The 21774-nt window shown below is 42.6% G+C and overlaps 1 protein-coding gene across 2 annotated transcripts in view; it reads left to right on the forward strand.

Annotated features, from left to right (window-relative positions):
- Nucleotides 1-21774, forward strand: part of MFGE8 (milk fat globule EGF and factor V/VIII domain containing) — a 205150-nt gene that overhangs the window by 88685 nt on the left and 94691 nt on the right. For both annotated transcript variants that reach the window (XM_069222710.1, XM_069222709.1), the window contains exons 4-5: nt 10418-10531; nt 18245-18426. In XM_069222710.1, coding sequence (XP_069078811.1) covers nt 10418-10531; nt 18245-18426 — 296 coding nt within the window. The remainder of the gene's footprint in view (nt 1-10417; nt 10532-18244; nt 18427-21774) is intronic.

Raw genomic sequence — 21774 nt, forward strand, 5'->3', positions numbered from 1 at the left:
CTCGTGATCCTGCACTAAATTCTTGAGGAAGTTTCAGTTAATTATCCCTGTCAAAATATGGAACAAGTCTACAGATTTTAAAGAACCCAGTGAAATTGTTAATCTTACATAAGTTATGCTCCTATCTTTACAGTGAAAATATATATCGTAGAGGAGCGTTTTGGAAGACATACTGTTTTATTTGATTCAATTAGGCTTTATTCATATTTATCTGATTTATGATTTTTGGATTAAGAATTATGGTGAACTTTGAACGAGCAAGGACCAGGCCAATATGGAAGCCTATGGGCTTGAGAGCAGAAGGGGAATCCAAGGCAGATTGTGCATGCTGTTGTGCAAGGATTAGACAACATACAATAAAGCGCTTTTCCCAGGTGGTTTTCTGCGGCAGGCATTGGTGTGGCACTTTTACGCTGCAGAGGCAAGGGACTTTCTTGGAATCCCCAGGCATCCTGGGTATGGATGCAACAACCCTGAGGCATCCCAATATCGATGCAGCGCTTTAACCAGCAATATTAGTGTAGCACTTTAATGCTGCAGAGGCAAGAGCCTTTCTGAGGATCCCATAGGCATCCTGGGTATGGATGCAGCAACCCTGAGGCATTCCAATATCGATGCAGCGCTTTAACCGGCAATATTAGTGTAGCACTTTAATGCTGCAGAGGCAAGAGCCTTTCTGAGGATCCCATAGGCATCCTGGGTATGGATGCAGCAACCCTGAGGCATTCCAATATCGATGCAGCACTTTAACCGGCAATATTAGTGTAGCACTTTAATGCTGCAGAGGCAAGAGCCTTTCTGAGGATCCCATAGGCATCCTGGGTATGGATGCAGCAACCCTGAGGCATCCCAATATCGATGCAGCACTTTAACGGGTGGCATTATTTTGCCACGTGTAACTTTAAAAGCCAAGAGACTTTCTGGGGATCCCTGAGGCAACCCAGGATGGATGTAGCAACCCGGCGGCATATCAAGATGTATGCAGTGCTTAAATGGGTGACTTTAGTTTGCCACTTTTATGGTGCAGTGGCAAGAGACTTCTGAGGATCCTCGAGGCCTGCTGGGATGGATGCAGCAACCCTGAGGCATCCCAATAAGGATGCAGCACTTTAACCGGTAGCATTAGGGTGACACTTTGAGCGTTCAAAGGCAAGAGACTTTCTGACTGTCCCCAAGACGTCATGGGTATGGATGCATCAACCCTGAGGCACTTCATTAGGAATGCACCACTTTAACGGGTGACATTAATGTGGCACCTTTACTTTGTAGAGGCAAGAGACTGTCTGAGGATCTGTGAGGCATCCTTGACACGGTTGCAGCAATCTGGAGGCTAACAGGTGGCAAGCAAAGTCAGGAGAAGGACCCCAGACAGAGAGGCCCCAAAAGGATACATTGCATTTTTCCTCATGCCATTTGTTTTGTGGTGCTTGTGGAGATCTCCCTGGCCACCTTGTTTTGGCTCTTATTACACAGTATTCTTTACCCCCATGTATAGGGATGTGCTGCTTTATCTTCCGTGATGCTAATGTTATCATACGTTAGATGTGCCTCCCTTTTCTATTAGGAAGCATGCAAACGAGAAGACAGTTGCTAGTGTCCTTTCAGCAGCATATAAAGCCTCAATGTTAATGTCCCGAAATGGCAGTGGCTCAGCTGCTTCCGTACCCAGCAGCACCGTCCAGTCTCCACAGCCAATGACCTCAACTTATATGGCTAAGAGCACTGCCAGTAAGAAATGAGGAGTGCAAGATAAACTTTCGATTGATCTGTCCCTCCTGAGGTTTTCATACCCGTGAGATTCAAGAGGACGACCCTGGCCTCACCCTTGATTTGTCCTTGGAAGTATCGGAGCATCTGGGACGAGAAAAACCAAAGGGCCAAAGGGGAGATCACTTATTTTTGCGTTTTCAAGCTTGGTTAAAAAACCTACAAACACAGGAAACGGAGACACTCTGTACAATCATCTTTTCATTAATTAATCAGCACTAGAAAATATTAAGTAAAGTTAAAGAGGGTTGTGGGGCTAGGCCTTCAAATAAATCGATATATCTGAACGGCAGTGCCTCAGCAGTTATCCTATTTTCGAGTTGCAGGCATTACTCTTGTGTTTTGTTTACAGACTCTCTGGTTTAACCAGTCTGGCTGCTTGTATTATGGTAGGTGGGTATTTGTGTTTATTATCAGTTACTGTCTGTAATCCAGCTGCACTCTATCGTTATTGTTAAAGATTAAACAAAATACATTGGCTCATGATTGTAGTCAAATGCCTGTCACTTCCTTTGAGGCAACCAGTGGCCCTTGAGCAAAGGTTGAAGGCTCAGAACTCATTGTATGTTGGGTGCAAGTCTGAAATACGACTGACTCTGTCCTGGCCCAAGCCCACTGTCCCTATAAAGCGAAGGATTCCTCTGGAACCAGTTCATTTATTTATGGGCGCCCCCCCTACTTGACAATGTAGCACCAATAAGCTATCACCTCGATGGTTTTGACTCCATATGAAGAACAAAAGGCCATTTTGGAGAAGAGGTGCAAAATATAATTTTTGGGTAATTATGTAACAAACAAAATAGCACCTTTATGACGACTCTAAACTTCAGCGAAATCTTTAGATCTATTGACTTCTTGTAAATTGTGTTAGTGGTCTCAGAACCACAATCTGGGTGTGTTGAATGTGAAGGAGATGCTGCTGTTGGCATGGAACGTGGAGAAAGCTCTACAAACGCATTCCAGGAGAGATTACTCTAGTTAAGCCTTCGACGTTATTTTTAGATACCTCTCAGGGTCTTTGATAATTATTGCCCTATATTTTTCTCACTATTTTCTGCTCCTTAGGTTTTGCTATTTGTTGATGTCACTGAGCTAGACAGCAGTGCACAATGGTATGAAGCTTGGCGGAGCAACTCCAGCGTCTGAAAAAATACACAACTATTAAAGGAGGCACAGATATATGAGTTCGTTTACATTTATGGCTTTAAAAACTCTGTTCTCTACTTGGCTGTGATACCAACGTGACCTCTTCATATAAAGTCTGCTGTGTTCCGGTGATATTTCCATGATGCATTTCGATTATTGTTAGCAGCACTACGGATGGTGTTCGCTTTTCAGGGGGTCTTTATTGCATTCTGTTTTATTTGTTTATTTTAAATTTAATAATTTATTATTAGCTTCTGTGAAGAGCTGCATTTCTTTTAGAAGACGGCCTCAGTGCGCACAGCGAAGGGTAAAAGTGACAACAAAGTGCTTGCACACAGGGATCAAACCAGGTTTAGCACAAAAGGCCACCATGATCAACAAAACTACTCGGGTTTGAAGGCTGAATGTTGTATTCTGTATTTTCTTGCGTAAGTAGAAAGTGGCTTTTTTGGTTTTTGGCCTCAAATGCTCAACTGGAGGCTATGGCTGAAAACAACTTGTCAAGTGATCCATTGATAAAGCATATAATACCTTATGAGCGATCCAAATGGGCTTGAATACAGATCTTTCTTTGATGTGCAGTCATTGCAGGGGCTACGAGCTAAGTATAATGTGATTTTTGAACCCTCGATCCAGAAGGATCCATGTGGTGTCTGCCTTGCATTAAGGCTCGGGGAGAATATTTTTAGCAATTCATTAAAAAAGAGCATGCAATAATCTGGTCTGGCAATAGCTGCGGCATGTACTGGGGAATTTTTTAAGGGGTTGGTGAGACAGGAGTATACTTTGCTGTTGACGAAGATGGTAGAATGCACTTTTGGTAGTCGTATTTCTGTAATGTTATGTTGTTAATGTTTGTGTAGTTCTCAGTCTGATATCATTATGTCCTCATAGCACTGTCCACTATCTCTAGTACTTCAGAATGTGATTCTGGGGTTCCCATCACAGACCTGAGTTTGTTTCATCATTTGGTGATATGTTCTGGTCTTTACATAATGATCCATTTCTGGGTGGGTAGCAGTGTCACGATACCTTAACTGAGGTGCTTTTGAGGTATATAATGTTACCTCTACCAGTTTATTGTGCTTTTCCTAAGTTACATGCCCTTTGCATAAGATGGTCTTCACTAGGTGTTGCTGCCTGCCTGGATGTTTGTGCTTGATGTGTTTGTGGTATGTGTTTTTAATAGCAACGTCGAAGGGTAAAGCTGCTATGAAACAAGATGCCCAAGCTGAGTGAAATCTTCACTGATTTCGTGGGTGTTTAAATGGAGTCAGGCCATGGAAGTGAACGGATGAGGTTTCTATTAGGCCCATGACCAGGGTGTTTGTTTTCTGGCTCTTCCGGCAAATCCAATTGCATCAAATACTGAAATTCTATCGGAGGTTTTCACCTTGTTTCCAAACCCAGATCTCACTTGTAACTTTAATTAGATCTGGGGGTGACCTGCCTATAGATAAGAACTAATGTTTTCGACTTTCATGATATCCGTAAGATGCCCCTTATGTATGTTGAAAAACTTTAGGCAGAGGGCAGACCCTTATGGAATCCTACCCCCGATGGGGGTTATTTCAGAAAGGAAAAACCTTAGTGTCCACAGATGATGTTGCTGAATGTTTAATGTTTACCCTAAAGGAGTTGGTCTTGCGTCAAAAACATAACAATTGGGTATTGTGGGAGCTGTGGAAGTATGAAGGTGTGTGCTGTGAACGACTGGCATGTCCAGGTCGTTTTATACACAGTAGAGAGTTGGAATTAAATGAATCTCAGTGGCATCATAAGAGAGCCACGGGCTCCAGTGCAAGCAAGTAAAACTGGTCCATCATCCTTTGGTTGGGTGGCTAAAGATAGCCATAGATGTGGTACAGTGTAGCCCTAATACTGCAGCACAGTCGATACCTACACCCCTGGACAGTCTGGTCAAGATGGACACGGTGTACGGTAGTACAGCAAGTAGGAAATTAGCAAAGCACAGGTCATATTCCATTATGGTCCAAATCAGTATTGAGCTAAATCACACCGTGCACCTCCCACCTCCACTCTCACCATACAGCTGTGTGATGTTCATGCTTTCAGCTATCACTGTTTGATTTTGAATTACACTTTGTGTTTTATAATCTGCTGTATTAGACTGTCTCTAAGAGCTCTGATGTGACTGAAAGGTGGCAGGTTGGTGCTTTGCAACAACTTGAATTTCATCCACTCCAACACTGCCCTTTGTCTGTGCTTCCACTCTGATGATGCCATCTTCAGCTACTCTATCGTTAATATTTATTTCCATGCCTCCCTTCCCTTTCTCACCCTCAGCCTTCTCTCCCTTTGTCTTAATCTTTTTTATTTATTCTGCCTTTCTCTTTTTCTCTTTCTGCTCTGCCTCCTTTTGATTTACTTGCACAAGTGCTGGCAAATGTAAACTAAGGAAAAATGTACAAGTAGCAGAATTCAAAAGAAAAACATAGCTGGGTGATGTACTCACACGTGCTAGGGGCCAACCTGAGATCACTATAATAGCAACGAAAGGCCACTTGGTGGGAGGAGGGGGGCAATTATTACAGCCATAATTCACTTTCAGATCTCCTACATCCCTAGAGCTTCTGCAGTGGTTGGAAGAAGTAGGGAGAGCTGCCTTTGGCAATTATCAATAACCTCCCCACACAAATGTGCTGAGGGATCTATTAATCTCTTCTAGTGGGCTTACATTTGGTCCAGGAGGGCCAAATCAATATCAGATGTGAGGATACTCACCATTAATACACCCTTTTTACAAAGTCAACATTTTCCATGAGATTCTGCCACCAACACACTGAGGCTCCAAAATGGTAAGGTAGCACAGTAAAGTCATGGCATGTTGTATCAATCTGAATGTAACATGAATGTCACATGTTGGATTAGCAAGATGGTTTATTGCAACTTGTGCATTTTATAGCTGTACACAGTTACAACCTTAAGTCATTTTTAAAGGGACCATCCAGAGTAGAGAAAAAACTCCATCTTTGTGCTGTCCTGCATCTCTGCAATGCACCAGAAATAAGTATTCTAGAATGTTTCTTTGTTTGATGATGTTTGCTAAGGTTCTGAAATAATTCACTGGACAGCTCCTTTAAAACTCACTAATCCACATCCAGACACTATATACCAATAGGAATGCACTGGGGGTATATTTTTGAAGTAGGTGCTTTGTAGAGCACTGCAATGTATCTTTTTGATGATTTGGAGGCACTACTTTTCTACTTCACTGTCAGCATTTCATAACACTTGAACACTTTTGTTTAAAGAGACATTTGTAAGTTTTTCACTTATTGTGCTACTGTCTTTTTTAAATCAATTCATTTTTAATTTTAAATTCAATGTACATCAACTGCATCCTGAATGCCTACATACAAAATGTTTTTTATAGCTTAACATATTAAGGTGATATGTTATTTTTTGTGTGTCTAATTTGTAACAAACATATCTATTTCAAATGCTCTGGGCATGCCTGGCAGACTCCTAGAACGTAGCCTCCTCAACCTTTATTTCATCATCTTCACAGTGTTTTAATGTAGTTTTAATAGCAGTACTTTTAGTTTTCTGTTGATAGGTTTTCAAGATTTCTGTAGAAACAGGTTGTTTTCTAAACCCCCTGCACTAAGGGCTGAGTCAATGTGCCAAACCAAATCAGAAAACTAGTTTTAAAGAAACTACACCACAACCGACTGAGCAATATAGAGTGAGATGTGTTTTAGATAACAATCAATCCCATGTGACATTACAGAGAGAGCTAATAGAACCCAGACACTCTTTCATTAAGAATAAGATAGAGGCATAATAAAGATATATTGTAAAATCAAAATCCTAGTCTAGTGCACACAGTATGAATTGTAACCACAATGAAGACAAATAAAATGACAGCAGCAATAGTTACTAGAGGATGAACAGGAGTGACCACTCCAGCACGATTGCTTTATAAATTTACAGCAATCCTACCCTCATTTTGCTTCTTCTGTGCACTAATCTAATTCTAGTTTAGCCAAAAAATAAAACCTGTTCAGAGTTTCAGGGATGGTACACCTCCATACATCTATTTGAACAAAAGAGCTATGATCATGGTCTGCTATTCTTATCTCATGAGGCGAGCAGCACTGCTAAGTCAGTGAGTGAAGGCCAAGAGCCTTTCGTCCTGACAGCTTTCAACTGGAAGCGAGGTGTGAATATGTATAGCCTATCTCATTATCTCCGGGCTTGAAGAGTCCCCTCTACCCTTCAGTCACTGTGCTTGGTTTTTATAACCTTATTTCATTTTTGTTAAAACTCTTAGCATAAGCAATAATAGAAAGTCGCGTGTTGCCCTTGCATTTATTCTAATTTTGTGAGACTGTGTTCTCTTGAATAACAGTATATGAGACACCTAGTTGTCAACCTTCTAGGAACTCTTAAAAATTAATAACCAAATAATAAACTAATATAATGCAGTTAGTATTTTACTGCACTGACTGCACAATTGATAGCAGCGCCCCTGTTGAACTGCAATGACCTCCTGGTCAGCGTCTGCTGTCCTTCCCAGCTCATCTGGCTGCTGCTGCCTCTGCCTTTGCTGGGATGAACTGAAAGTCTCCTGACTCTCAGTTCGAGTCCCTCCTCCACCCGCAGGCTTGTCCCTGCACCTCATCCCTGGTGATCTAGTGGCCATCACAAGTAAGTATTTCTTTCTCTCTGTTGCTCTTTCACTCTTGCTTTTTCTGCCGTTTTCTCTATATTCTCTTGTTTTTCCTCTATTCCTTTTTCCTTTCTCCCCTCTTTCCTCTGCCCCCTCCCCCGTAAAGCCCCTTTCCCGCCCTCCCAGCTGACCACCGCACGCTCACCACAGAAGAAAACAGTCAGCATCATGAACAGCACCCACTCCGGAGCCCCCTCAGACACCTGCCAGCACCACATATACATCAGAGCCAGTGTATCCATCTATTCATCAATACTGAGCTCCGTAACACAATCAACTGCTCCATCGACACGGGCACCTTCCCCAAGGACTGGAAACACGCCCTCTCCTGAAGAAACCTTCGGCCGACCCATCAGAACTAAAGAATTTCCGGCCCATCTCACTGCTACGCTACCCTGCCAAAGTACTGGAGAAAGCAATCCACACACAACTACGGAATTTCATCAAGGCCAACAACTCCCTAGACAGCTCCCAGTCCAGCTTCTGCAGCATCCACAGCACGGAGACAACCCTCCTGGCAGCCACTGATGACATCCGACATGCACTCATACTCCTCGACCTCTCAGAAGCATTCGACAAGATCTCCCACAGCACTCTGTGCACCACACTCCACGACATAGGAATCCGTGGAAGAGCCCTGGAATGGATCCACTCCTTCCTCTCCGGGAGGACGCAGATGGTTAGACTTCTGCCCTACAACTGCGGAGTCCCCCAAGGATCCTCACTAAGTCCCACACTGTTCAGCGTATTCATGGCCCTTTTTGCTGCCATCTTCAAAAACAATGGTATGAACATTGTGTCTTATGCCGATGAGACACAACTCATCATTTCCCTCACAGAAGACCCGGACACAGCCAAAAGGAACTTCCACTCAGGAATGGAAGCCATTGCCACTTGGATGAGAGAAAGCTGCCTCAAGCTCAACTCCATCAAGACTGAGCTCATCATCTTCGGAAACACCACCTCAGCTTGGGTGGTCTCCTGGTGGCCCACATCCCTCAGCGCACCCCTTGCGCCGACTGAGCACATCCGCAACTTAGGACTCCTCCCTATCCATGACCCAGCAGGTAAACTCTGTCGCCTCCTCCTGCTGGAACACACTCCGCAAACTTAGGAAGATCATCTGATGGATCCCAGCAGACGGTCACAGGACAGTCACCCACAACTTAGTCACTAACAAAGTTGACTACGGCAACACCCTTTACGCCCGCACCTCAACTAGGAACATCAGAAAACGTCAACTCATCCAGAACAACGCCGCCACACTCCATTCTTGACCTCCCTCACCAAGAACACACCTCCCAACACCTGAGGACCCTCCACTGGCTACCGGTCGAGAAGCAAATCACCTTTAAGCTTCTCACCCACACGTACAAGGCCATACACAACGCAGGACCAGCTTACCTGAACCACTGCTTCTCTTTCCACACCCCGCCAGATCCTTCCGCACAACCCAGATGGCCCTGGACACCATCCCGTGCATCCACAAAATGACCACCGGAGAACGATCTTTCACCTACACTGCAGCAAAGGGCTGGAACAACCTTCCCCTGCACCTCAGACAAAGCCTGTTGCTCACCATCTTCAGGAAGAACCTCAAGATGTGGCTCTTCCAATGAGGCCTCTCCCCTCCCCCCCCCAAGCACCTTGGGACCCTCACGGGTGAGTAGCTGCGATTTACAAATATTGATTGATTGATTGCACTGTGGACCTAAAACTAGGACTTTTTGTGTTAGTGCTTGCCAGTTTGCATCCACATGAGGTGCATCAGCAATTGAAGTAGTCAGCAGGTGTCTGATATTTAGACTATCATCTTTTCTGAACTGTTCTCTTTTTGTGTCAGTATGCAGAGGGGTTCAGTATTCTGTGTTTGGTTTGGTCCCTTGAGCTTACCAAAAATTAATCAAAGATTGTCATAATCACACTCTCCAGGTCCACCAGGATTTCAGTAGGGTAGGTTAACAATGTATAACTTATATTACAAGAAAGCTTCCACTAAAACATTGGAATAGACTTTTGACATCTTGTATCTTGGATTGATTGCTATTTATTAGAGGACTTTCTTGAGCTTTGAACTGGTCTCTCCTCCTTGATGAAGTAAGCCATAGCAAGTTGAAACCGGTGGTGATTATGGTATTTAGTAATCTATAGCCTATGGATCTGGGAGAACAAGAGATCCAGGCTGTGCTCCTTGGATAGAGGTGGGGGATGAACTTGTTGAATGAATCGGAGTTTGTCCATAGGAGAGAGTACACAGAGGAGGTGAGGTCCTAACCTATAGGTGTGCTTCATTGTGTGCAATGAAAGATGGTGGTGTGGGGCTAAAAGCCTAGAGATTTTCTTTGAGGGGGAAGTCTAGGTTCATAAACGGTATCACTGGGACAGAAAGGTGTATTCCGGAATTATGTTTCTTTCTAAATAACGAGTTTGGGGTGTTACACAATAGCAGTACGCTTCAACCCTGCAATAAAAGCTGCTAGTGTGAGAAGGTGAGAAACACCAGCTAACATTCAATACCAGTTTATTTTGTTGTTAAATCTTCAATAGGAGGCCTTAGAGTGAGAATTAAACATTGACATCCCTTTCCTTTCTGTCTACATTACAAAAAGTTATCTTCCTTTGGAGACCGGATCCAATTGTGAAATGCATGGGATCCTCTGTGTTTTCATTGAGAATGTACATTCACTTATTTCTCTTGTAAAGATCGACCAATTAAGCAGAGTCTATTTGTCTAACCCCTTCTGTTTGAATCAGTAGGTTTGTGTCCCCTCTCACCCATATTTTACTTTCTTTTCACTGCTTACCTAGATATGAATGAGTGTTCTTCTCAGCCATGTCAGAACGGTGGGACTTGCATGGATCTTGATGCTGATTACACCTGCAGATGTCCCTCTCCATTCATTGGGAAGGCCTGCCACCTTCGTAAGTACATGAGGCTAAGTAGATGGATCCAACACTTTGCTTTGTTGATCCTTTTTACTCTTCATCTTTAGTTCTGTAGTTATAGTGCCATGAAGTATGAAGTCTCTTCTAAAATGGAGATCTTTGAAAGAGCCCTCGAAGGTCAACAAAGTAGCTGCAGCTGCTTAGGGCATGTCACCCAATGCCTGTCTGCTTTAAAGAATGTCGGATAGTGACCCCATAAAGGTATGGTGATTCTGCTGTCAAGTGATAGTACTGTGAAGTTCAGAATACAGCAACTCTGTGGGAAGTGTCAGGTGTGTTTTCTTGAAGGTATGGTAAATCTGCTGAGAAGGGCTTCTTCATCATCATCACTGTAAGGCATGAACAACGTTTTGTAAATTGATGGAGATGTACTGAAAGTGGCAGTGCAGTTCTGCTTAGAAATACACACATTGTAAAAAAAAATGTAAATATGATATGTTAAGGTGTTCAGGGTCTACCCTATTAACTTATCCAATTTAAGGGAGAAGTAACTTATTCTTCTATGACACAGTGACTAGTGATGGTTGAGTTATTCAGCTGGTGCAGTGAAGGAATAGTTGGGTAAGAAGGGTAAAAGCAGCACATGAAAAAAACAAGACCTGGCTGAAGGAGATGCACACAAGGGAGTGAGCAAAATGTGGGCAGGAGGAGAAGCACACAAGGTAGAAAGCAACATGGAACCCGGGGGCAATGGATGTGGGGAGTTAGGTGTGGGAGAAGAACACAGGAGAGAGCATTACCAGTGATGACTGTGGGTGTTTAGCAGAAGAAGAAGCACATAAGGGAAAGCTGGAAAAGCTGGAAAACGCATGCTCTCACATGAAGTGTGTAAGTTAAAAGAAGTAGTTACCTAAATGCAAGCAGTGGAAGGATGCAAGTCAGCCAGTCAAAAGTATGGTAGAGGCTGTGCTCCGAAGGAGGGACAAACACACAAAAAGGAAGGCAAGTCATGGAATAAGCAGCAATGAAATGTGAATAACAATAAAGAGACCAACGGTAAGCAAAAGTTTGGCGATGAGGCTGCTGTAAGTGTGTAGGAAGGTCACAATACGGCTTTCGCATCTAGACAGCTTGCAGTGTCTGGTAGATGAGACCTAAAAAGGTCAAACACCCTACAGTTTTTCTTAAACAATGTAACAAGTATGATTTTGTGTTCATCTGCTTCTTAGTGCAGTCTATCTAGCTACTCCTTTTTGTAAAATCTCAGCTTTGTATCTAGGTCTAATTCTGCTAAATTGCATTTGCAATAAGGAAATCTCATGGTTAGCCGAACAAACACGTGAAAAAGAATATATAAGTACAGGCTTATAAAACACATATAAAGAGGTATGTGGGTAACAAGCAAATAAACTATTCACACTAGAGTAGTAAAATACTGCCTAACAAGTCCCAAGCTAGTATAAGAGAACAAGCTGGTGCCAGTAAACAGAACCAGCAAAATCACATTTCTCATATTAATTTTGTTTTTAAGCAAAAAGCACAGGTCGGTTGATCCTCATACGGAGAACGTAGCCAGCAAAGCAAATTAATTTACTTTTTAAATGCTATTACTGGATTGCACTGGAGAGCAGACTAGTACAGACCAAGAATTCTGATATAACCGTATTAAGACTGGAGGCCTGCATAGTAGGAGATGGATGGTTTATTATGTTACATGGAACAATCCCAGCTCCTTTAGCAACTGCTTGCTCTCTGACTGATGCACTCCACATCTAGAATCCAGCAGCAGTAGCATTCAGTTGCTAGGATACAACAAACCGGTTGTACAGTTACATTTTTCCAACTCCTCTCTCAATCTCACAGACCCAGACGCAATCATCTGATAAAATTCAATCATCTCAATTATATTTTATATGGATGAAATTAAAGATCTCAATGATCAGCCTTGATTTTCCAGGGTGGGGTATTTCCCCCCTGCATCGGAGATTACTGACACATTTATTGTGACTTTTTAACAACCTTCTCCTTATTGTTGGACAACATGTGTTGGCTAATCGAACATTGTCTCTCGAAGCATTAGAACAAAAATTTGGTCTTTGGCCTTTGCTCTGCAGTTGACTCACATCCAGCTGAGATCTATTAACTCAAATAAACTAAGGCCATCTGTTTCCATGAGGGGTGCATTTTTCTGTACTGCACAAACAGCAACACCTATATTTGGCAGGAGATTTGTAATCACCCTGTTTTAAGGCCTGCCAAAATTACATTTGATTGTGCACGTTTTAGTGTGTATGTTACGCAATTCAGTAGTGCGAGTGACAAGAGAGCCACTGGTCTGTCCATGAGAAATTAGTTTATGTTTGAGGGCAGATTAACCACTGGTCGAAGAGCTTGTTATTTTCTTCATTAGCCTCCTTCCCTGAGCTACTGACATAAATTGTAATTTAAATAGTTTCTCTTGACTATGCAACCCAAATCTGGTGTATAGTGACCGTACCTACAACTGGTGAAAGAAGTGAAAAACACATAAGTAAAACAAACTTCAAAATTATAATAAAACAAACTAAACTAATCTATATATAGTCCCTGAAAAGTGAAAGATGAAAGGGAGTTAAAGATGTCTAATATGCTAACAGCTGCTTCAGCATAATAACTAAACAGTCTGGAAATGCATTATTTGAGGTGGTTCCTTCACCTTGTGTCCAAACCTCACCATAGAAAGTCACTTTTCAGACCTTATCTTGGTTATTACTACAAAAGATTGTAAGGAGATGTTCTTGAGAGAATGACTGATAATGTTTATAGTTGTGTATAAGTGTGTATGAAAATATAAGTGAGTTTGTGTTCATTGTAGAGCATTAGTAAAGGGTATGTGCGTGTCCAATGTAGGTATTTGGACTTATGATGGTAAATATGCTGTTGTTTGATGGTGCCTGTATGATGCTTGCTGTGTAGGCATTTGATGGTGTGTGTATGAACATATGTTTCTGCGCATGTGCGTGCAAATATGACAATGTGGTTGTCTGATCAGGGCTGTGTGGTTACCTACTGGTGGGTGTGTGGACATAGAAAGGTAGCCACTTACCTCTGGCGTTCAACTGCACACGAATGGACTGCAAACAATTGAAGTGAGTCTGGAACTATAAAGTACAGCCGGTACTACATATTTCAGCCATGAATTTGTAGATAGATAGAGCTGGCACGATGATGCATTTTTGGGAAGAAAGTCTCCTGAGTGATAGCTATGGCAATCCTCAATATTGATTTAAGTGTGATTAGCTCCATTAAACATGACATTTACTGAGATTTTTTATCTATAATTGAGATATTAAGTCTCCATTGAACTGTATCTTTATTCACGTCAGGAAGGGTTTTTACCGTCCCCTGGATATGATGCCTCATTGGTGATTGCTATGACATAGTGTGCATTATAGGATAAAGCTCCCAGCTCACACATATGCAGTTCTCAATTTCAAAACTATTAAAACTATTAAATAAACTTTGTTGACAATAATTGTGTCTTGAATTGCATAGTCGCCTTGTGCATTACCTCACAATTGTGATGTTATGGTGTGTGCAATAATGGTAGATAACCTCTGCTCTTGGTCTGTCCTTAGTCACTACCTCTTATCTGTAAGAACAGCTTTGGTGCATCTGAAATAATAAGAGATTATGTTTGGTAATACACTCCCACTTTTTTTTCACTATAGAATCATGAGTGTCAGGTGACAGTGTGACAGTCAGAACAACACTTAACCATAAGACTGCTGGTTAATAATCTTTCTCATGCTGTCTCTTCAGTAGCAACAAAAGAGAACATCTTTACCCCTGATCACTAAAACATCCTCACCCTAATCCAGTTCTGCAAAACACACATCATCTTGCTAAAGCTATTTCTCTTTAATATGGGACAAGTTCATGTCCTCTTCTGTCATGCCTTTCTCTCTGTATAAACAGATACTATACCCTCTCTGTCCTCATCTCATTCAAGGCTCTTGCTTGCCATTAAGCAAGGCGGGGGGTGTACACCATAGACAGTAAAGGTCTGATGGCAATGTGTGCTCTATCTCTGTATTGCTTTCACTTAAACTAAGAGGACACTATGGCAAAAGAATTCAGGACTCTTAGTCTGAATAATGAATTTATTAAGGTACTTCCCAAATATCAAATAAAAGTCATACAAAAATATGACAATAAGCATATAAGCACATGTGTATATACAAAGATAAATGCATATATCAAGTGGACAAGATTTAAAAAGAAATGTGCAATGCATCAACAGAGCATGTTTAAATGAGCTAAATAATCAAGATTTAAAATACTTCACTGATTGAGTTAAAGTTATCATCGTCGCCAGTGTAACTAATGGAGCCCTCAGATCAGTTAGGCAGAAGACCCAATCGGAATCACAAATAGATCCTGAGCAATGCGTCCAATCTAAAGGAGACCCAATCGGGATCACAAATAGATTCTAAGCAACGTGTCCATTCTCCACAGGAGAACTCCCTTCTCCTCAGGAAGAGAGTTCTAGAATACCCTCCCCTCTGTTATGAAACTAAACCCTGGATGTACTTCTTCTGCAATGAAAACACCCAAAGAAACTGGCCGGGCTCTCAATGGTTGTTCTGAGACAGATTCGTACATTCTTTTGGTAAAAAGAGTCTCAGCCTTGTGAACTCTTATTGAGTCTCTATCCCACATAGTATGTTCCAGCATTGTCCGAGTTTGGGCTGGTGAAGAGAAAAAACTTCTATAAGGAAAAACACCTGCACTACCCTGCAACTGCTGCAGGACACAAACATGGAATCACTCAAACAAAATGGAGTCAATAGTCAAATGATGGTCAAATCTACATAGCATCACAAACACTTGTAAGCCACTGTAAATATTCTGACCTTCATTGCCCTGATTTGAGTTGTTTATCTTTACAAAATCGCATCAAATAATGCAAATCTGTGCACCTTAATATGATCAGTCTGGTGCAGTGTACTAACCAGCCGTGTGTCTGTGTAATACAGTGAGCAACCCCAAAGGACTTATGTCCTCATTACACCTGGTAAATGAGTTGTAAATTGGGGCCTGACTCACACATTTTTAACACATGGATTTGTGACTATAAATTGCACATCCTGATTCACAGAGTCAGAGCAAGTGCTATTTAGAATTGTAAAGGTGTTGTTTAGAATTCTAAAGTGCCCTTACAACGGGGACATTTTTGCTAGCATGTCAGATTTTCCTGCGTTGCATTTTTAGTGTTAGAAGCAGGAAAGGGGAAGTGTTGGGAGGTGATAATGTAAAAATTAGTAAAACTCCCACATAAGTGTTTGCATTTATTTACAGACCTTTTTGCTTGCCCATCCCCCCTCTCGAAACACTTGGGAAAGAGTAGAGAGCATCCTCAGATTTCATCTGGGTGAAGGGGAAGGTGTTTGTCTACAAGGTAAATATATTCCACGTGGAAAGAAAAGTGTGCCAATTGACATATTTACTTAAAGTGCTCACCTTATTTTCTAGTGTAAAATCAGGATCGGAAAACTTTGCCCATTAGTAACACTCCTGAAAATCATTAATGCTTGTAGACACCCATGATTACAAGTCGCAGATCTACTCCAGAAGTAGGAGGAATCCTACAGGAGTATACCCTGATGTTTTAGCATGGTTGTGTGAATTGGCACTTGAGTGTCTAGGAACAGCACTTAAATGGCCGTTTCAGCAAATGCCCACTCCTCTTCGGAGACAGCAAATGCAGCTACTTCAACTACTGCTTCCAAACTGCAAGGTAGACTTGGAATAGCATTTCTATCACTTATGGGACCATAGCCCTCATCATGACCCTGGCTGTCCGAAGACTCCAAAGGGACACTGTGGCGATGTCACTGCCGACGGGCCGGTGGTGAATACCACCAAATTAGGAGTTTGTTAGCTTGGCTGAAGCCAAGCCTCCACCCGTCCCGCCACATTATCGCATTCTGCCGGGCTGGAGGTGGGCACCTCCAGCACGGCGGATGGCATAATACTGATAGTGGTATCATAAGGCGGGAGACTGGCAGCATTTTTGTGGTGATCGCACCACCAGAAAAAGCTGGCAGGTTTGAACCCTGGTGACAGGAATAAGCATTCCTGTCACCAGGATACACTCGCACACACGTCCACATACCTGCACACATGCACTCACCCACTTCTACACACAAACACAAAATGACATGTGCTGTGTAAACTGTGGCATGTATGCATCACTCCCATGCTGCCAGTAAGCAGCAGTGGCCCCGCCCAAAACACAGCTGGCTGGGCAAAGGGAAAAATAAAATGGTGATAAATGCATTTTATTACCATTTTATTTTTCACCTTTTTGGCAGCGATGGCAGCTGGGGGGGCGACGCTCCTGTGCCCTAACGCACCAATTATCACAAAGTCCTCTCTGGCAGGAAGTGCAAGCAAAAATGATAGTGGTCACGCTGTTGGGAAAACAGGGCAAGGGAACTTTTAGCACACGTTACTCTTAATCATGTTTTCTGAAAGTATTCATCCAGTGTAGAACATGATCCATGCATGAGTAATATTTATGTTGCCATGTTTGCACCTATGATTACTGCAAAACCTAGAATGTGGCCTTTAGTTGAGTAAAGCATGCTCCCAGCAGAAGCATACAATTACGATTCTATTTTGTTGAATTTAGCTAAAGTCTTAAATTTAATATTTCACAGAAATAGGATCACAATCCACTGAATGCTCCACATGATTTCACTTCCAACTGTTTCTCGAACCCACAGTAGTCAATAACCTTTGTAATGATAGTTTATTCCTATTGTGTGTAACATGTATTGCTTTGACGCCCCCATCTGATAGTGAGAAGAACACATCCATTGGTTGACAGACGATTAAATGGTTTGTCTATGACATTTTCCAACTTTTTTGGGAAGCTCAGGCTCTCCCCAGTAATCGCCAAAGGGTGTTGATCTGTCACTCACTGCTGAGTGGCAAGGGGCTCCTTCCTCCTTTGCCAATGTGCGCTTGGTGCAGATGAGATCAGGCACACGGGCACACTTTGCTTTTGCTTTATATCCAGGATAAAATATTTTTGTTAACTTCTTTCATGCTCTATTCCTAGTTTTTTTCACCCCTTTTAAGAACTATTTTACCATGTTTTAAAATAAATTTGACTATGAACACTTATAAAATCATATTCTCTTGTCTTGTTATTACCTTAAATCCTAGGTCGGATTGTAAATTAACTTTTAAAAGTAATTCAGTACTGACCACTATATCACAAATGTAAGCCACTGCACCACAAATGTAGCCAAGAGCTATTATTGATTACAAAATAAACATGGACAGTTTGAGGGCCACCTTCTAGAGTGCTTTAGCATGCCAAATTGACAGTTGCTTGTAATTTGGGCAAGAAAATGTTATAATCATTTAGTTGAACAATTGGTTTATTTTCATTGGTTGGAACAGAACATTTTACCACTAACTAAAGTGATGTATGTGTCTTTTTTCATTCTAAAGTAATACAATTATATTTTTAGCACAATTATGCTATTGCTATCTGTTTCTTGGCTTGTGGTGTGATTTGTAACCACACGAAGTTTTGTTAGCTATGTGGTGCATTTATTGTTGGTGTCAATCCTTGCTCGTTACATACGGTACATGTTCATGGCCTAGTGGTGACTATAACCTTGTAGATGTTAGCAATCTTCTCTCCTTCTGTCAACTCATATATTGTGTTTATCTTCCTAATTCTCCACCTAGGCTGCGCTGTTGCACTGGGCATGGAAGGAGGAGCTATTGCAGATTCCCAGATATCAGCTTCTTCAGTGCACTATGGGTTCCTAGGTCTGCAGCGCTGGGGTCCAGATCTCGCCAGACTTAACAAGCAAGGAATAGTAAATGCCTGGACGTCCAGCAACTATGACAAGAGCCCATGGATTCAGGTGCCTTCAGTAATGCATGTGTCCAGCAGTCGCACTGCTAATATGTGCTTACTTTTTTCCTCTTGGGCTTGAGAGCTGTGTGTGAACTCACTCTTTCTAGGGCAATGGCGATCTTAAGTGTTGTTTTTCAACTGGAGAGTGGATACATTGTTTTAAGCTCAAAAAAGCATTACACGAAGTCAAAAGCTATGGGATTAAATAAGAGCAGAATATGATTGAATGGCTAAAACTCCATGTATTAGTAAACTGAGATTACTACAGAGACAAAAGCAATAAAATAACGATGCCAGTTAGAGCACCACACTTGTACATAACAAGTGCTTAATTTGAGCCGGTGGTTGCAGGGGTAGCACCTGCACTTAGTTTTGAGGGCTGCGTTTATTTTTCTGCATCAGGCAAATACTGCGAGCTAAAGACACATTTGGGAAATACAGTGTTAAGAAAGATGGAAAAGCATCACAAAGGGAAATCTGCAAGAATGAGCTGAAGGAGCAGGAAGTGGCTGTAAATGGATTAAAGAGGCCCGAGATGGCTTTAGGATTATGCTGCCTAGGTTTTCTGTGTTCTCACATTTAATTGCAGCAGCCGCGTATTTCAGAGGAGAGCTATGGGCACCGGCACGTTTTTATTTACAAATTAAGAACTGTACATAACACAGTTAAAGGTCATTTTAATTAATGTATATGTCTTTCAGCTTGTGTTATATGTGTCACTCCACGTATAAAATCACATACCGCCACTATGCATGGGTCCGTTTTTTTAAAACTTAGTAATGCTCTGCATGTCACTGAAGTGATCTCAGAACTTGAAGAATGATTGAGCAAGCAAGGAGGTCCAAAGGAGAGAGGGGAGCAGGCTAGCAATCCATGTAAAGTTTATTTGTATAGCACAAAACTCTGTATGTAGGGTTTCCTGGTGCTAAAGCAGAAGCTGGCAAGGTCAAACTACAGTCATGGCTAGGTGAAGAGCCAGTTTTTCAGTTTCTTGCGGAATTCAAGAACTAAGGAGGAGTCTCTAATGTGCAGGGGCAGGTTATTCCAGGCTTTAGGAGAAGTTAGGAGAATGCACAACTGCCATGCCTGGTTCTGCCTATGCAGAGTGTGTGCGAATATGAGTTGAGCTGAGGTGTCCAGAAGGTTTGTGGAAGTTTATTCAGTTTTTGCGGTACATGGGGCCAATGTTGTCTAAGTGCGTGAGGACTTTGAAAAGTGCTTGTTTGTAGACTGGGAGCCAGTGGAGCTCTTTCAGGTGCGTGCTGATGTGACAGCAGGGTGGGAGGTTGAGGGTGAGCCTGGCCTCAGAGTTTTGTATGCTCTGGAGTTTCTGTTCATTTCAGCACTGATTCCATCATAGAGTGCATTGCTGAAGTCTAGCTTGCTGGTGATGAGGTCTCTGGTGACGGTTCTGCAAGTATTGGTGGAGCCATTTAAAGATCCTTTTCAGCATCTTGAGTGTGTTGAAGTAGAAGACAGAGACTGCATTCACTTGGCTGGTCATGGTTAGTTGGCTGTCAATTACTATTCTGAGTTTTTTTTGTGTAGGTTGCAAAAGGGATGTGGGTTTTAATTTGGCAGGCCACCGGGTGGAATACCAAAGCGAGGTGTCTTTGCTGAAGATTACTACTTCCGTCTTGTCTCTGTTGAGCTTGAGGCAGGTGGTTTTCATTTATCTGGCATCTTCGGTCGTACGGGTCCTCCAGGTCCTCCAGGGGGATAAATTGGCTCTGGTGGTTGGGGTCTTGTTGGAGAGGGAGAGTGTGAGCTGGGTGTCATCAGCATAGGATATGATATTAAATCTGTGGGCACAGAAGATGCTGGAAAGTGGGGTCATGGAGATGTTGAACACAGTGGGGATGAGGAAGGATCCTTGTGAAACTTCACAGATGAAGTTGAATGTGTCTTAGGCTGACTTCCGTGGTGCGGCCTGTAAAGGAGGAGCAAGTTCAGTAAAGTGCGGACCTTTAATGCCGACTTCGTGCAGTTGTTGGATAAGGATGGGGTGGGAGACGATGTCGAAGTCTGCAGAAAGATCCAGTAGATTGAGGGCTGTGTTATCACCTGTGTCCATTACCATCTGTATGTTGTCCTTGGCAGCAATGAGGACCATCCCTGTACTGTGGTTGAGCCTAAATCCAAATTGAGTGGTGTTTCTTTGTCATCTTTTCCATGGCATTTGATGATTAGGGTAGCGGGGAGATAGGCTCATACTTGGCTAGTATATTTGGGTCTGCTGAGGGTTTCTTGAGGGGAGGGGGAGTACTGTGCTTCAAGGTGTCCAAGAAAGTGGCTGTGGTGATTTATTTGTTCAGGACTGGTGTGAGGGCTACACTGATAGGGGTCAGTCCTTTTATGAAGATGTGGTGAGCACAGGTGTCCAAGAATACTCTGGAATGTGTGGACTGAATGGTTGTTGTGATATCTTGATTGGTCTGGTGGGCTAGGTATTGATTTAGGCCCTCTGGGTGATGGTGGAGGAGGGCCCGGTTGGGGCTTGAGGTTTCCATAGGTGAAGTTATCTTGTTGCTGAAGAATAGGGAGTAGGACGCTGAGGTCCTGAGAGAGGGCTACCTTGGTGGAGCTTGCTGCTGGAGAGGTTACGTCTTTTCACTATGACAAAGATTTCCTTGGTGCTATTAGTGCTGCTTTTGATGTGGTTGGCAAGCGTGAAGCATTTGGTGAGTCTGAATTGCTAGTAGATTTGTAGGTGCTCTTGTCATTGTTGTTCTGATGTTGTCTCCATCTGCGTTCAAGTGGTTTGCAGTGGCATTTGGTGAGCCTGGGCTCTTCTATATACCAGCTTGCTTGCGTTCTGGTTCTCTTTGTTTTGTCGGTTTTGAGAGAACTAGGGAACCTGCACAGGTGGTGATGCAGGCATTGGAGTTGGATTTGTGGAGATTGTTGTTGTGTCAAGGCTGATGGTGTAGGAGTTTGGAAGAGCAGGATACTTCTGAAATCGCGTTCCAGTCCCGTCATGAAGATTTGATGATCGTGTTTCTTCAGTAGTTTGGGATGGGTATGCTGAAGTTGGCGAGGGTGTGGTTAGACTGGGTGATTGGTGTGGGTTCGTCTACTGTGGTGTTGCTACAGCTGGTGAAGATGAATTCCAGTAGGAGTATGGAGGCTTGTGTGGGGCCTTCTATTCCCTCAGTGAGTCCGAGATTGCACATGTCCTCAAGGAGGTCTACTAATCCTTACTGAATTTGAGGTGTGTTGGTTCAAAGAATAAAGCCTCTGGCTGTGAGTTCCACATTTTACTTCAAAGGATGGAGATACTGTGCTATCTTTCAAAAAATTTGAGCATTAGGATTGTCACAGCAGAGATCTTCTCTGCAGAACCAATTATGTTTAA

This window comes from Pleurodeles waltl, chromosome 3_1 (assembly GCF_031143425.1).
Source record: "Pleurodeles waltl isolate 20211129_DDA chromosome 3_1, aPleWal1.hap1.20221129, whole genome shotgun sequence".
Classification (NCBI taxonomy): domain Eukaryota; kingdom Metazoa; phylum Chordata; class Amphibia; order Caudata; family Salamandridae; genus Pleurodeles; species Pleurodeles waltl.